Source organism: Rhinatrema bivittatum, chromosome 2, assembly GCF_901001135.1.
Source record: "Rhinatrema bivittatum chromosome 2, aRhiBiv1.1, whole genome shotgun sequence".
Taxonomy (NCBI): domain Eukaryota; kingdom Metazoa; phylum Chordata; class Amphibia; order Gymnophiona; family Rhinatrematidae; genus Rhinatrema; species Rhinatrema bivittatum.
In genome coordinates this window covers 395,057,045-395,072,727 of record NC_042616.1, presented here as the reverse complement: position 1 = coordinate 395,072,727, position 15,683 = coordinate 395,057,045, and the positions used below count along the sequence as shown (strand labels likewise).

The window sequence follows — 15,683 nt, the reverse complement described above, 5'->3', positions numbered from 1 at the left end:
TTGTGATCCTATCCAGCCCTTTCTATGCTCTTAAGAATTGTGAATCTCCAGGGGGAAACTGGAAATATTGCAAGTCTAAATTCAGACAAATGTATGTGCAAAGATTAATGGCTCTTCTCTTTGCAGCTCAGGAAGCTGATGGGACTACATTATTCTAACCTTTGGTTTTTCTGTTGCTGTTTTTGTTAAGACCGTTGAAAACTGTGTGTGCATTTTGAGGAACCTCTCGTACCGACTCGCTGCAGAAACATCTCAGGGACAGCAGATGGGAACCGACGAGCTTGATGGATTACTGTGTGGTGATGCCAACGGCAAAGATGCGGAGAGTTCAGGGTGCTGGGGCAAGAAAAAAAAGAAAAAGAAATCCCAAGATCAGGTGATGACAGTTGTTTGGCCCTGTTAATTTGTAATGCTTGGTGCAGAGAGCCATGAGTGGGAAGCAGTGTCATCTTCAAAATGAAATTTGTACGCTCCTAGCTGTGTGTTTCAGTGGCAGCGGCCTCTGAAATGATGAGGATTCCCCTGGAACTCCACCGCCACGAGTGATTCTGTTCATGGTCATGGAGGTGCTACAGAGTTCCTGTAGCAGGCAACAGTGGGCCCAGCAGTCAACCAGGGGAATTCACAGCATTTTAGCAGCCAATGCTTTTTTTTTTTTTTCAGGTGTGGGGTTTGGAAGGAAAGCCAAATGTCGAGTTAATACCGTAATGATAAATAATGCAAAAGAATCTGTAATTCAAAAGTGGATGAAGGAAGAAACACAGACACAAAGTGGCAGTCTTTTTTCATTTTATATTCTTTTCAGTCTCAAACTCATTTGGTTTGTACGAGTCCAGGGATCATGTGCAAATATGTACTTGATAATTGGGGTTACTGAAGTGATTTACCTGCCCACTATTATTCTTTTGGATATATTTGGTGACCCACTAGGAACTGCATTAGGAGAGGCTATCACCCTGGGCCCGTAGCTTCAGAATATTTAACTCCGTATTGTAAATTGGCACAGGAATATGGAGCTAGGCCTTTCAACTGTTAAACTGATGCTTCAAATCCAGACCTTAACCTTCGTAACTAAATTCCATTAATAGCTGTTTTATAGCATATATAAAATGTGTTTGTGGTTTCCAGAATGAGATCTTGAATTGCCATTACAAAAATACAACATAATTGTCTGTAATTGATACCCAGGGCTCTTCATGTTCAGTGTAAAATGATTTTTTTTACTGAAAAAAAAAATCCTAGGTTTTACAGAAGCTGCTATTCAGTTTTTATTGATTTTTACTGGAATTTTAAAGCACTCCTCATGCTGTCCTAGTTTCATGTCTTGGCTTCCACTGACAAAGGAAGGGAAAAGATTGATCAGCACTTAATGCTTCTGTCTGCTAAGCAAAATCCTGATATCTACACAGAAAATAAAACGATAACTCATTTTTTGTACCAGTTTTCTAATTTTTGCTGTTATTGTATTAAAACATTGATAAACTCCCTATCTTAACAGACTGGTTAAATACTGGAACTTGTAGAGAGCAGGTACTTGAACAAAGTGTTTAGCATCCAGTTAACTGCCATCCTTTGTAACTGAAACTTCCATACATTAGAGATGATGATAGAACTTATATACCATGTTAATAACCAAAGAGGTAGATCTTAAATAAGTACGCGCAACCGGCACGAACAAAAGTACACCGGATTTTAAAAGATACGCGCGCAGCAACACGTATCTTATAAAATCCGGGGTCGGCGCGCACAAGGCTGCACAAAATCGGTAGCCTGCGTGCGCCGATCCGCGCAGCCTGCCTCTGTTCCCTCCGAAGCCGCTCCGAAATCGGAGTGGCCTCGGAGGGAACTTTCCTTCCGCGACCCCCCACCTGCCCCTCCCTTCCCCTATCTAACCCACCCCCCAGCCCTACCTAAATCCCCCCCCCTACCTTTGTTGTGCAAGTTACGCCTGCTTGAAGCAGGCGTAACTTGTGTGCGCTGCCTCGGCATCCCCCGGCACAGGCCGCAGTGCCGGGGGACTCGGGACCGCCCTCCTGGCCCGCCCCCGAATCATCGCCACGCCTCTGGACCCGCCCTGGACCGCCCCTTGACCCCGGACACACCCCCTCCCACCCCTTTTATGAAGCCTCGGGATTTACGCGCGTCAGGGGGCTTTGTGCGCGCTGGCGGCCTATGCAAAATAGGCGCGCCAGCGCGCGACTGCCCTGCGCGCGTAAATCCGGCAGGATTTACACGCGCAGGGCTTTTAAAATCTAGCCCAAAGAGTAAAGCGTTAAAACCACACAAATTGTTCCAAGCATTACAGATGCATAAATATGTTTTTGTTTGCTACCTCAGCATCAAAACATACTCCAGCATATTTTTCCTTTGATTTGCTCTAGAGGAAAAAAATATATTGATGTGAGAAATATACATTTCCAGTGAATAAAAATCATATACTGTGCTGAAATTAAAACTTGGAAAATTTGAATATGGCTTCCTTCACCATTTAATGTGGAAATGGGCAAACCTTTTTAACCTAGGGGTCACATTGGGATATGGTGCTATTGTGAGAGATGAGGTATGTGCTAGTGGGTTGACCCCAGAATCAGAAAAGTTCCCAGAAGGGGCAAGAAGCAGGGAGAGACAAGGGGAAGTTGTCATCTATTTCTCATCACCACTGCCTCTTCACCCATCCCAAATCTCGTTTGGAGGGAGAGTAGGATATTTTTAATACTGTATATGCATTTTATGTTTATGTAAACATAAAATGCATTACAAAAAAATAAACACAGCTTACTGCTATTTTCTGCCCTCTTTATTTCTTTATTTAATTTGAACAATGCAGTTGGGTGTGAGGGGTAGCTGGCTGGAATCTGGCACTCAGATATAGCTAGTTTTAATTATATATATATATATATATATATATATATATATATATATAGCGCAGAAATGTAAACTAATTTTTTTAAATCTTATGTTGGGGTGATTCCCCTTTTACAGACCCAGTGTCATATGGGTGCAGACTGGACTCCCGAGTGCACCCCCGAAGGATTGGGGCAGGACTGCAGGACAAACCTTAGGTTTATCTTCTGCCTAGCCAGCCCCCTACCCCACAGGTTGAGTCCTTGGGTTCTGGGGACCATTAGGACTTGGCTTCAAAGGCACAATATCATGGTGAGTCAGGCTATAAGATTCAAGACAGACTGGACAAAACAGGTCAGGCACAGGCTGGAACTGAGATCAGACACAGGCTGGATGTTGGAGCAGAGACAGGCTGGAAGCTGAGGACTGGATACTGGGCACAAGTTAGGACAGGATACAAGCTCAGGCTGGGGACTGGGAGGCCAGAAAGCAAGGCAAGGAGGCCTGGGAGACCAGAAGGTGAATCAGAAGGCCAAGAGAGGCCACTAGGCTAGGCAAAAAGCCTGAGTAGGCTGCAAGACAAGAAAGGAGGCCTGGCTAGGTGGCAAGGCAAGAGAGGAAAGAATGAACTGTCCAGAAATCTCCAAAACATCCCAGCTTCTTCAAACTATTCTCAGATCCTCAATAATCTTCTGAAGTCTTCCACTGATAAACCATGAGGCTTACCAAAAACACTATCTTCATAACTCCATCCTATCCAATCTCCAACCTAAGAAGATCTAAAGGGAGTCTCACTTGAGCATGCACATTACCACACATTAAACACATTATCTAAAACTGGGCTCTTAATTGGACTGGTAGCCAATATAGTTGTCTTAATAGAGGGACTGCACTAACTCTTCTTGGGCATGAAAAAATTAGCCTCACTGCCATATTTTGCATAAATTTAAGCCATTGAGTACTTGTAACTGGTAACTCCACCAAAAGCTCAATACAATAATCTAGCATTGTTAAAACAAAAGATTGAACCTAACTGAAAAATTGCTTGTGACAAAACTCCCTAATTCTCTTCGGTAATCTCAATTTTAAAACTATACATTTAAAATATATTTAAAATGTAGTAAAAAATGCTAGCACTTCCCTTCCATTACGAGATCAGTATAGAGCATGTGCTAGCTGCATGTGTTTTGGACAGCATTTATACAAGGATCCCATAGACTATGGCTGCCCTGCATACAGGAGAACATGGAAAAGGAAAAAATCGTAACTATAGAATAGCCTAAAGTAACAAAAAATACAGGTTAAAAAGAGCAGCAAATAGAAGAGCCCTGCTCCTGATGGAGCGTCTAAATATTGATTCAAACATTTAACATCAAACTACAAAAATCAATTGATCAAACAGCCAGAATTAACACCACTATGGCTGATAACAGGAAGAACACGACTCCTTTCGAAAGGAGGTCCAAGTACCATGCCTAAAATGACTGACCAATAACTTATCTTCCTAAAATCTATAAGTTGTGCATTGCAAAAGATTATATGCTTGCATAGACTCTAACGACATCATGAAAATAGAACACATGGGGCACTAAAAGAGGAATCTCTCTAACCACAGAATAAAGCCAGCATGGCCACCTGTAAGAAAAATCAAAACCTCAGCGTCACATGATTTGACTATCAGAAAGCTTTTGATAGCAGCCCATATACTTGAATAATAAATGGACATGAAATGTATATGGTGAATGCACTCCATCTGAAGGATAAAGGTGGACAATTTGTCATTACTAGCATTAAGGTCCAGCGAGGAATATAGGGAGATTCCTTGTCTCCACTCTTGTTTTGTCTGGCACTAAATCCACTAAGTACTCTCATTAACTCCTTGGGCTATGAATTTAGCTTTAATCCTAGAGATACTAATGATCCACAGATATCTCACTATTTGTAGATGATTTGAAACTTTATATTTCCCATGATGGTCATTTAGCTGAGTAACGCCGAGTAACGAAGAGCTTCTTGGTTGACATCAGGATTAGCCTGGGAAATGTCTGAAGGCAACCTTCCTGAAAGGAAAAGTAAGCAAAAGTGAAAATATCTCTCTTACGGAATACTACAGATTAAAGGAACTAGTGCTAGAAGGTGTATATAAATATCTGGGAGTTGAAGAAGGTTCAACGGTTCAGAGTAAATCACGGAGAGATAAGAACAGCAAAAAGTACTACAGTAGACTGAAACTAATATTGAAAACTACTTTGATATCATGGAAGCCATTGAACACCTTGCAATTCCTGCACTCGCATACAGCTTTGCACTTACAGGCTGGTCTCATAAAGATCTTGAATGTGAGAACAAGAAAACTCCTCCATACCCATGAGATAATCTGTAAGAGCCAGTGTATGCCAGGATTGTACATCCCCAGAGCTAGAGGTGGTATGGCTCTTACAGAAATAGATTTCACTAGAAAGCTGCTATCAGAGGCCTCCAAGCTTGCTTCACAGCATCAACAGATCCAAATACTCAGTGATGAAGTACAAAGGTGAATGGCCATAATTGGTCTGCATCCTTAAACTTGGACACTGTTCTAGCAAACAGAAGGAATGAGTGAGAATCCACCAGCATATTTGGAGAATCAAGTAATAGAATTTGTGAAACAACTTTTTAAAGAGCTGAACCATCAAACAAGGAAAAAAAAAAAACTGGCTAAAACACAAATACAGTGGTAAATAGAGAATTAAATCAGCAGTTACATGTATGTCAAAACCTGACACAGGAATGGTTAAGAAAAGATGAACTTAAACCAAAGATGAGAGATTGATAAAAAATATCACAGGGCAGTGGACTAAGGAGAAGATGGTTCCCAGCAAGCATAGAAAAAAAAGGGGCAAAATAGATAAATGCAGATTCTATAAAACAGAAGCAGAAATGGTTACATATTTCATCAATGGGTATGATGTGCTGATGTCAGAAGACCTATATGCAGAGAAGCATGATAAGGGGTATGGTTCATCCACTGGAAACTGTTTAAACACTATAATATTGCTGTACCAGAAAAAACAATGCTCTCACAACCCAGTCAGAAATGTAAAGAAAGAAGAAGTTGTGATTACCTGGGACAATCCCATTTCAACAGATAGAATGCTCAGTGAAAGTATACCAGACATAGTGGTAAAGGAGAAAAAGACAAGAACCATTTTGCTCATAGAAGTGTCAATACCAAGCAACTATACTGTAAAATGTGTGGAGAGAGAGAAGATCCTCAAGTACTTGAGAGCACCAGCTTGATTAGAAAGAACTTCCAAGTGCACCTTGATATGTTGCCTGTATATATTGTAGCCTATGAATTCCTGAAGAAGCTCTCGTTGGACAATGCAAAGATTAAGAAGAGTACTAAGGCAGAATATTAATCCTATTAAATAAATAAATCAATAGCCAACATGTGAGATTCATTCTTGTTATTGTATTTGCAAAACTAACCCATTTGGAGATACTACCCACAAGGGTGACATGTCAGAATAATTTCAAGGGTTCATTATAAAAAGAGCCAAAAGTGACTTGAATAAAGGGCTTTCAGTATAACAATTGTAGGACATTTGATCGATTGTCCACATCATATCTGGAAGATTTGAGTTTGAAAAAAAGTGCATTCCTAGTGTCTCAGAAAAATGACCTTAGATACAGTAGCATTGGTCCATCTTCCATGTGCAGATGCATCTGTGCCTTTCTAGATGTCATGGTTGTCTATAGTTACCTGTACATATAGTGTGGCTTTACAGTCAATAAGAGAGGATAGGTAGCAATTTGCTTATATGATATAGTCCTCCTCTTCAAAGAGATAGAAACCTGATGACTGTTGAGGCCCGCATTCCACATTAACTCACTTCCCTTGCCCTCACCCTATGTGGATAAGTTCATCTATAGTTTGGAGTATATAAATATAAGTGCATGGTATCCTAATAGGAGTGTAGGGTATAATGATTAATAAATCATAAAAATATGGAAGATATTGTAAAGTGAGGACCACTTGGTCCACCTAATCTTTCCATTTGTGCCCAGATTGTGCTGTCGTTTTTCTGTGGTTTTGTAGTCATATCCCTTTGGTACTCGTGCCATGCATGCTTGAAGACTACCACTGCTTTGTCACCTACCACCTTTGCTAGAAGTCTGTTCTTGCAGTGTCCATTACTCTCTCTGTGCAAAAGTATTTTCTCACATTCTTTTAACTTACCTTCATTCAGCTTAATATAAAGATCTCTTGTCCTTGAACTTTACATTCTATGGAAAATGCTATCTTCTAGTATCTTAATGTTATGTTCTGGGTGGTTTCGTGTGCCCATGGACCTCAGCCCGACCCCGGCCTTCCAGGGCCGAACCAAGGGTTGACGGTGGCCCCGCATGGCTGACGGTCTACTCTCTGCCAGGCCGGCAAGCTCCCATGGCCAAACATCCGAGGATGTTGGAAGGTGAATGGTCCTCCGACCATTCTGGGCCCTTTCGGACCTGCTGCGAGCAGCATGGAGCAGCAGGCCTGGCCTGAGGTTGAGGGCAGACGGGCCTTGACACGAAGACACTGTGGTTGATGCAACGGCATCACATGGAACGAAGACACTTGGCTGAAGACATGACACCGGGGCTATGAAGACGTAACTGTGGATTGATGCGACGGCATCCAGGAACAAGAAACATGGCTGATGCAACGGCATCCAGGGACAAGACACATGGCTGATGCAACGGCATCCAGGGACAAGACACATGGCTGATGCAACGGCATCCAGGGACAAGACATCCAAGGGAGCAACACGAGGCATGGACATTGGCACTGTCTCAAAGGGCACCCTACTCAGGCCACCCGCGGGACTGAGTCACGGACCACCCTGTCCGTTACGCACCCTACACAGCCCCAAGGCTGGTCACGGACCACGACGGGAGCGGGACAGTTCAGGAAGACACATCAGGACCAGACGGCTCAGGAGCACAGGACAACTGTCCACCGGTAGGCAGTCCACCCAGGAATACTGCCTCTGAAGGACTCCCAGCCTATCGGTACCAGAAGGCTCAAGAGCAGAGACGAGGCATGGCGTAGGAAGGAAACATCCAGGAAGGCAGGAACACCAAGACGAAGGCTGAAGAAACCTGGACATGGACCTCAGGCAAAGACATGGAACAAGGAACAAGACATCAAGATATGGAGCTCCGAGAAGAAGACCTTACAAGGGCACTGGCAGGCAGGAGCCTCCAGGGTGAAGACCAACGACGATGCAAGGCAAGGCACAATGGGCGAAGCAGCCCTATATAGGGCTCAAGCAGGAAATAGTCCACAAGGTGGGGCCCAGACACTTCCTGTGTCTGGCCCTTTAAATACAAAGAGAAGCCGCGGCCGTGCGCCTAGGGAAGCAGGAGCAGGGCTGTGCAGGTCCCTGGACAGCGGCCTGCACAGCGTCTGCACGCCGGCGGCGTCAACGCTGAGAGGAGGCAGGAGAGAGCCTGGGCACAGGCTCCGACGAGTGCAGCGGCTCCAGCCGCTGCAGGAGGCCCCGAGGGCGGCTCCAGCTGCCAGGAAACACCAGGGCTTTTGCGGCCTCCAGCCGCGAAGATCAAGATGACGTCGGGGGCGTCCCAGCCCCGAAGACAGCCGCGGCTCCGGCCGCGGAGGCTGAAGATGGATGCAAGAGGCCTCCGGGCCGCATGGGGCAGGCCGAGGGCGGTGTCCTGCCGCCTCGGCGAAGATTTCAGTGTGGTGAGTCCGTGCCTGCTCGCGGGGAACCCGCGGGCAGAGCAATTCATAACACTTAAAATTTATTATTTAAAGAATTAAATAATAAATCTTACTGAAACCTGATATTTATTTATTTTTTTAAGACATTTTTATGCCTGCATTCTGTATTCAATCATGCCGGTTTACAATAAAACAGCTATATAAATACAAACTAAATAAAAAGCATACAAAAATACAATAATAAATGAAGTCATTCTTAAAATACAATCTATAAAATAGATAAAATATAAATATTCGAATGTTTATATCCCTTCATTTCCTATTTTTCTTCTAGAGTACAAGTTTAGCTCCTGCAGTCTCTCTCAGCATTACTTACAGTGAAGGCCATACATTATTTTGGATGCCTTCCTTTGAACTGCCTTCACCTTATCATGGCAAATTATTGCAAGAGGTTATCCAGTGCAATTTTTAAAAGCCAGCAGTGGGGAGGCAAGGAGTCCAGCTCACTTCTTCCCTGATCTTTATTACACTTTAATCCGGTGTGCTAGGAGTTGAAGAGGTGCAGGGGAATGTCGGGTATGGAAGGCCCTTGTGTTAGCCTGGGATTCAGAGCCTCAGAAAGATGGGGTAAATCCCCTGTGCTAACAGGCTCTTTCATTTGTAGCCAATCAAAATGAGGGATTTCAGCCAGTAATGGGCCCACTGAAATCTGAATACTTGGTTTGAGTCAATTGTTACATTTTCAGGCTATACCACACACTGTTTTCTGTGAACTTGGTAAAGTCTCATTTGCATACGATGTTCCCTCATTTACATTCATTCAGGCACTAATTTTAACACTTACATGTTAATGTGATGAGAGACTATCTTAATGTACACGTTAAGGCTTTGTTGCATAGCATGCTATGTTTAACATTATTAAATGCTGAGAACAATTAAGGTAGATGGGATAAATTAAGGAAAGAGAAGATGAAATGGGTTAAGCTGCAAAGAATGAGACCTGTTAGGAGTCTGCATGTTATGTAGCATGTTCTCGTCAAGTAATATGCTCATGCTGTTTAGTAAATGCATTTTCAAGTTTCTGTGCATTAGAATAGCATAAACATATTTTTCTGACATTTTTTTTTACCAGGAGCGCGCTAAATCTTTTTGCATCACTTATTAAGTGACTTTTTAATATGCCAGCTACATTATTTTGTGAGTTCACATTAAAATTGGTCTTGCATAATTTTGATTGCATAAACTTTTAAATCTGGCAGTCAACAACTTAGAGACAACAGCCAAAAAAAAAAAAAGCCTTCCAAAAAAAAAAACTAGATACAGGAATTGGACCCTCGTCTGAGCTCTCCCTCAAAATCCCCTTTCTGCAGTCCTCTTTGTTCCCATGCCAGAGTTAAAGAAAGCTACAATGTGCTGTTTACTTTGGGAAAGATCTTTCTTGAAGAGTTAGAGGCCAATATTCATCCAGCCATATCCAGGCAAAGTTAACCAGACAACTTTGTCTTGGATATTCAACCCAAATACAGCTAGGCTAAATAGCCAATCTAAAGCTAAGTGGAGAAAATTGTCTGGTTAACTATAGGCCTGCTGAAGGGCCTACCAGAGTTACCCAGGAAACCTTTGACAGCCAGAGTTTAACCATGCCCCAAGAATACCTTATTAATCTGGCTAAAGTTGCCTGCTCAAAAATTTAGTCAGTGGAGGAGACATTTTAACTGAAAATTGGTCTGGCTAACTCTCAGAGTTAGATGGACAAAACTTTTGAATGTGGACCTCTTACTGATAAGGCAGTGAACACAGTGCATTGTGCAAAGGGAGTGAAACTTTATTTTTTTACTACCATGCAAGTGTGAACTTTCCTTAAATTATGTATAACATTCTTTATTACTTACCTATAAATATAAAAGATGTTTTTCTACCAAAAAGTACACTTTGAATGTTCCTGTATTGATTTTGTTTCATTAATTCCTGTTGAGCTAAGACAGATAATTGTTTTTGACCATATTGAAACAGACAGTGTGGTGTTTGAGATGTGCCCAACTAGTTTTGGCTTCTTGCCCTTAGTTTGAGCTAACATCATGTTGGGAGCATGATCACTAGAATTTCTCTGTCCAGTTCCAGATGTTAGTAATGTTATAAAATCTTCTCTGCATATTGGGAAAAGAACGTCAGGGATATTGTAATTAAGTTAATAATTCATTATGGGATTATGAGTGAGGGCCAATTTAAAAAGCCCATGTAAAGGGGGGTATATTCGGTTTTCCCAAGAAATGCAGGGCCTCTGATCCTTTTTTTTTCCCCAAACATCAAATATCATTATTCATATTCATCAAAGTCAGCAATTCACTTTTTGCAGGAAAAATTTCTACATTCTTATTTAGGTGATTTTGTAGCCCTCTTTGGTTGTCTGTTGATTGGAACAATGATTGTGGAGGAAGTAAATTTAACACCTGTTAGCTTTATGCATGTAAAACTGCCCCCAAAACCTAGCCCTCCCCAAAATCTCACCCTGAGTTTCTAGTTGCTCCTCTTACAATGGTATAAACAGTTTACTTATATGAGAGTCTTATAAAGAGTCAGTCTCTATCTCTCTCTCTCTCTCTCTCACCCACCCAAAATGCAATGAAAGCCTGTCTGTTCACTTCTCAGCTTGCAATGTGAAAATATCACAGGTATGATAAATTTAGCACACATTGCAGTAAAATAGCTATGCAGTATCAGGCAAATTACCTTAACCACACCCCTTTTTTATCACAGGCACTATTTTTTCACAATTTTATAGCAAAATGATAAATCTAGGGGTAAGTTAGTCAGATAAGTACTGCCGCCCATGTCCGCCCACTAGATATCTGGCTAACTACTTAACTGGATAAGTGGCTTGTACAGCTAAGTGGCGATCACTGAATGTAGCTAAATATTCAGCAGCTACCACATAGCTGAATAAGTTGCTTTTTCAGGGAATATGAATTTGTTTTCGTATCCCCAGTGAGATTCTGTGTAATTTCTACCTGTAAGTGGAGACAAAGAATTAAAGTATGTGAAATATCTTCAGTGTTCACTATCTCAACGTTTTATGAATATTAAAATAAATTGACAGCATCCCTTTTAAATTTCCCTTGAAGCAGGCATTTAATGTGGAAACATGGCCATGCTGGGAACTTCAGTTTTAATTCGTTGATCCAGTTTTTATTGTGATTTTTATGTTGGTAATTTGTAATCGTTTCAGATTGTTTTATATTTTGATTAGTTATTGTTCTGTATTGTCCTTATTAAAATATTTATAATATATTTTATATGCAATTCTACATATGTTTGGAGGATAACCCGTGATTTAACAAGTATATTATTATTCCACTCCTCTGCTCTTTTACATGTATAAGGGGAGCCAAAGAGAGACAGGCAGAGTTGAGGAAACTAGAAGAGAGAGAAATGTTGTGATGGGAGTTCGAGGAAAGAGATGTGGGAATAGGGCTACTCACTTTCATTTATGAAAATTCTGAATACGTGGACATGCCAAGTAAAATTTTCGATGATAGTGTCCTTCCACTTCCACATATGACTATTACTCTCTCCCCACTCCCTGTTTTGGAAAACATGCATTTGTTTAAAGCATAATACAAAATATTAGTCATTTATCAGATCATACATATTTTATAATAGCTCAATGTAAACATAGCGACTTAAAAATATATTTTTTAGTCTGGATGGGTGTTCTCTCTTTATTTAGTGAATTTCCAAGGTATATGTAAATATATAACATCTTCTGAAGAAAATAATTTTTACAAAATTTATTTGCAAAAGTCTGAACAGCCTTGTATATTTTTCATACTCTACTGTCTAAAAGAAAACCTCTAAGAGTTTGAATATTCTTTGTGGCATTGTTAGGTTCACCATTGTAAAGAGGAAACAGTTTGGCAGTATAATGCACTGTCAATAAAATCTCCTGGGCCATACAATATCTCATATATAGCCTTGTCGCAACAGGGCTTATTTGTCATGTCTCAATGGCTAAAGAGAATTTTTCTCTTTTCCTTCATTTAGTTCATATTTTAATTATTGGTCCTAAACATTTTTTATATGTGCAAATAAAGCACTGAGCCTGCAGCATCTTTACCTAGATCAAGCCCTAGGTTAAGGAAACTGTTGCAAAAGGCTACTTGAGGCCTAAGATTACTTTAAAAGAACTATAGAAGTCTATGGATGAGACTGGGGAAAATGTTTACTGTTCAACAAATTCAAGAAATATAATTAAGAACATAGGAAGTTACCATACTGGGTCAGACAGAGGGGCCATCAAGCCCAGCATCCTGTTTCCAACAATAGCCAATCCAAGTCACAAGTACCTGGCAAGTACCCAAACATTGAAATCATCCCTTGCTACTAATGCTGGTAAATTCCATCATAATAGTTAACCATACTAATAAAAAAATAATATTCTTATCTATAAGTCTGGATCTGTTCTATAGAAATATCCCTTCAGTGCTGTTAAGGGAACAATACCAGAGAGTATTACATAGGTTGTTGATAATCTCCTCCCATAGGGCACACCAGATGAAGTTAATAAGAGTCTCTGGGGTATTTGAAATGCCCAGAGGTCAGAGCCACGATATTTCATGGATTATATGAGTGTCCACCTATCAAGGTGTTTTGGGATGAGATTAGGAGGTTCATGGCCGAGAAATTGGAAGTTCAGATCCCCGCTCAGGCAGCCATCTGTGTCTTGGGAGTATTTTCTGATGAGATAGATTGCAGTAATTGGGAAGCTATATTTTTGATGAAGGGATTTTGTATTGCTAGGAGATGGATATTGTTAAAATGGATCTCACAGGAAGCCCCTACTTTCAGTTTATGGCGCTCGGAAATGTTGGAGTTTCTGACACTGGATTTTAAAGCATGGTTTAATTTGCCACATCGGAAAAAGGTGGCTTTTCCTAAAATATGGAATGCTTATGTCACAACCTTATCTTCTATAACAGATAAGATTTACTTCTGCATTAGATGCTACTTCTCGGGATGGTAGGAAATCAGTGGTCAGTACTGAAGAACTTGCTGATAATACGTCTTGATTTATGATGCTTCAGATCTGTGGTTTCTTCTGCTCAGTGGGTTGGGTTGGAAAAGGGAAATGGAGGGGAAGGTTCTTTTCTGTTGCCTCTCTTGGGTTTTTCATTCATTTGCTTGTTCATGGATCTATTAATGTTTGTGGTAAGATTTTATGTAAAATGAATAAAGACATTTAAAAAAATAATAATATCTGCTCACCAAATACAGAATAACTGACTACAAATTAGAAAAAGAAACATGAAGAAAAAAGCTGACCTTGAAACCCCAAAAAGCCAGACTCTGCCTGCAGTATAACAGTAGTGAAATAAAAACATTTTACCTGTACTGTAAATATATAGAAATATTTAGAGGCACATTTCCCAAAAATGACAGAGAAAAACAAATTCTTCCCACTTTTTATTCTCCTACCCTCCCAGGTCTTCCCACTTTTTATTCTCCTACCCTCCCAGGTCCCAGCATTCTTGTTCCCAGCCCCCCCTTTCCCTTCCCAGTCCTCAGCAGATTCATATACAGTGCGATAATGCAAAACCAGAAACATCACCATGTCTCATAAAACACAATCAAGAAATATAATTCCATCAGAATAGTAAACCATACTAATTCAAAAAAACAATATTTCAAAACAGCCTGCTTCTGTTCCCTCCGCCCCCCTGCACCTTCCCCTACCTAACCTGCCCCCAAGCCCTACCTAGAATCCCCCCTTACCTTTGTTGAAGAAGTTACGCCTGCCTCCTAGGCTCGGCGCGTGCAGGGACAGGCAGGGGCAGCTTTTCGGGGGTTACGCGTGTATCTTACGCGTGTAATCCTTTGAAAAGCTGCCCCTTAGTGTGTTCCCTGATTTGTCTAGAATAACTAAAAAAAAGAAGGAAACCATTTTTATTGCTAAGACCTAGCGTTAGTGAGATAGGTGCTTTATTTTTGCTTAAATTTCCTTGCAAATGTATGGTAAAATATCAAGGTCTTTCCTATATTTTTTTTTCAACCAAATCAGCTTTCTTCCTTTCTTCCAGATACAAATATACCTGTCATTAGCTCTTCTCCAGTTGTAACTGAGTGAATGATATTTATGGCATATATTAGTACTCTGTACAGCCGCAGAGGAGGGCTTACTGTACAGACTGTAGCATAATGCACAGTCAGCCAGGGATCACTTCCAGAGAGCCTGAAGCTATACATGCTCTGTGAGACTGGCGTGCTCATGCAGCGTGCACAGCGCTACAGCCAACCTATTGGCACTTCACACAGCAACAGCTGTGGTGGCAATAAGTGATTGGCTACACTGTTCCAGGAGGAAAGGAAAAGACATGGGGATTGGTTAAAGTGCACACAGCAGGCTGCAGTCAGAGCGTTACCACTCGGAGGATGAAATTCCGGACAATTTCTGGTATTTCATTGTTGCCTCTGGCTTCTGGACACAAAAGCCTAAATCAGGACAGTCCAGAAAAAATTCAGACAGATGGCAATTCTACGTAGTGGTAGCTGGGAGGAGGTAGATATTGGAGGAGGTAGAGAAACAGAGGTAAAGGGGGAAGCTTAGAGTTATTGATAAATTGAAGTAGAGAGGTTGCTGTTGTGGGGAGAGAGGCAGGACAGAATTGCTGGGGAACAAACAGAGAGGCTGGGGAAGTTAGTACAAGAGACAGGCTAAAAGTTTTTAAGGGTAGTAGCTGAGAAAAGATTGGAAGATGAAATGTTTGAGGGTGGGAAGAGAAAGTGTAAGACATGGTGGCAATGGGGAGATGGAGGTTGAGAAACTGGGAACAGAAAAGAAGAGCTAGAGGGTAAGTGACTGGGAATTAGAAAGAGAAGATGGAGGATATTAGTACAGAGCGATAGCAGGTGGAACAGTAGAAGTGGGGAAGAAGTGATGGAAAGGTGAGACAAGACTGTGGAGGAGGGAAGAGAGGAAAACTAAAATGGAACTGTGGAAGACAGACAAGCTAAAAGCAGAAGAAAGACCAAGACAAATGACTGAAGAAAAGGGACAACAAAAGTAGAAGAAAATTGTATTTTTTAATTAGAAATTGGATTATCCAACTTGGCAAACGTTTGAATTTCTACATTG

At 41.2% G+C, this 15,683-nt stretch overlaps 1 protein-coding gene across 1 annotated transcript in view; it reads left to right on the top strand.

The window, feature by feature from the left end:
* The window catches only part of CTNND2 (catenin delta 2), a 2,320,710-nt gene that overhangs the window by 1,938,848 nt on the left and 366,179 nt on the right, over positions 1-15,683 (top strand). Inside the window, 1 exon segment of the mRNA XM_029590042.1 lies at positions 191-376. Within this exon segment, the coding sequence (XP_029445902.1) occupies positions 191-376 (186 nt within the window).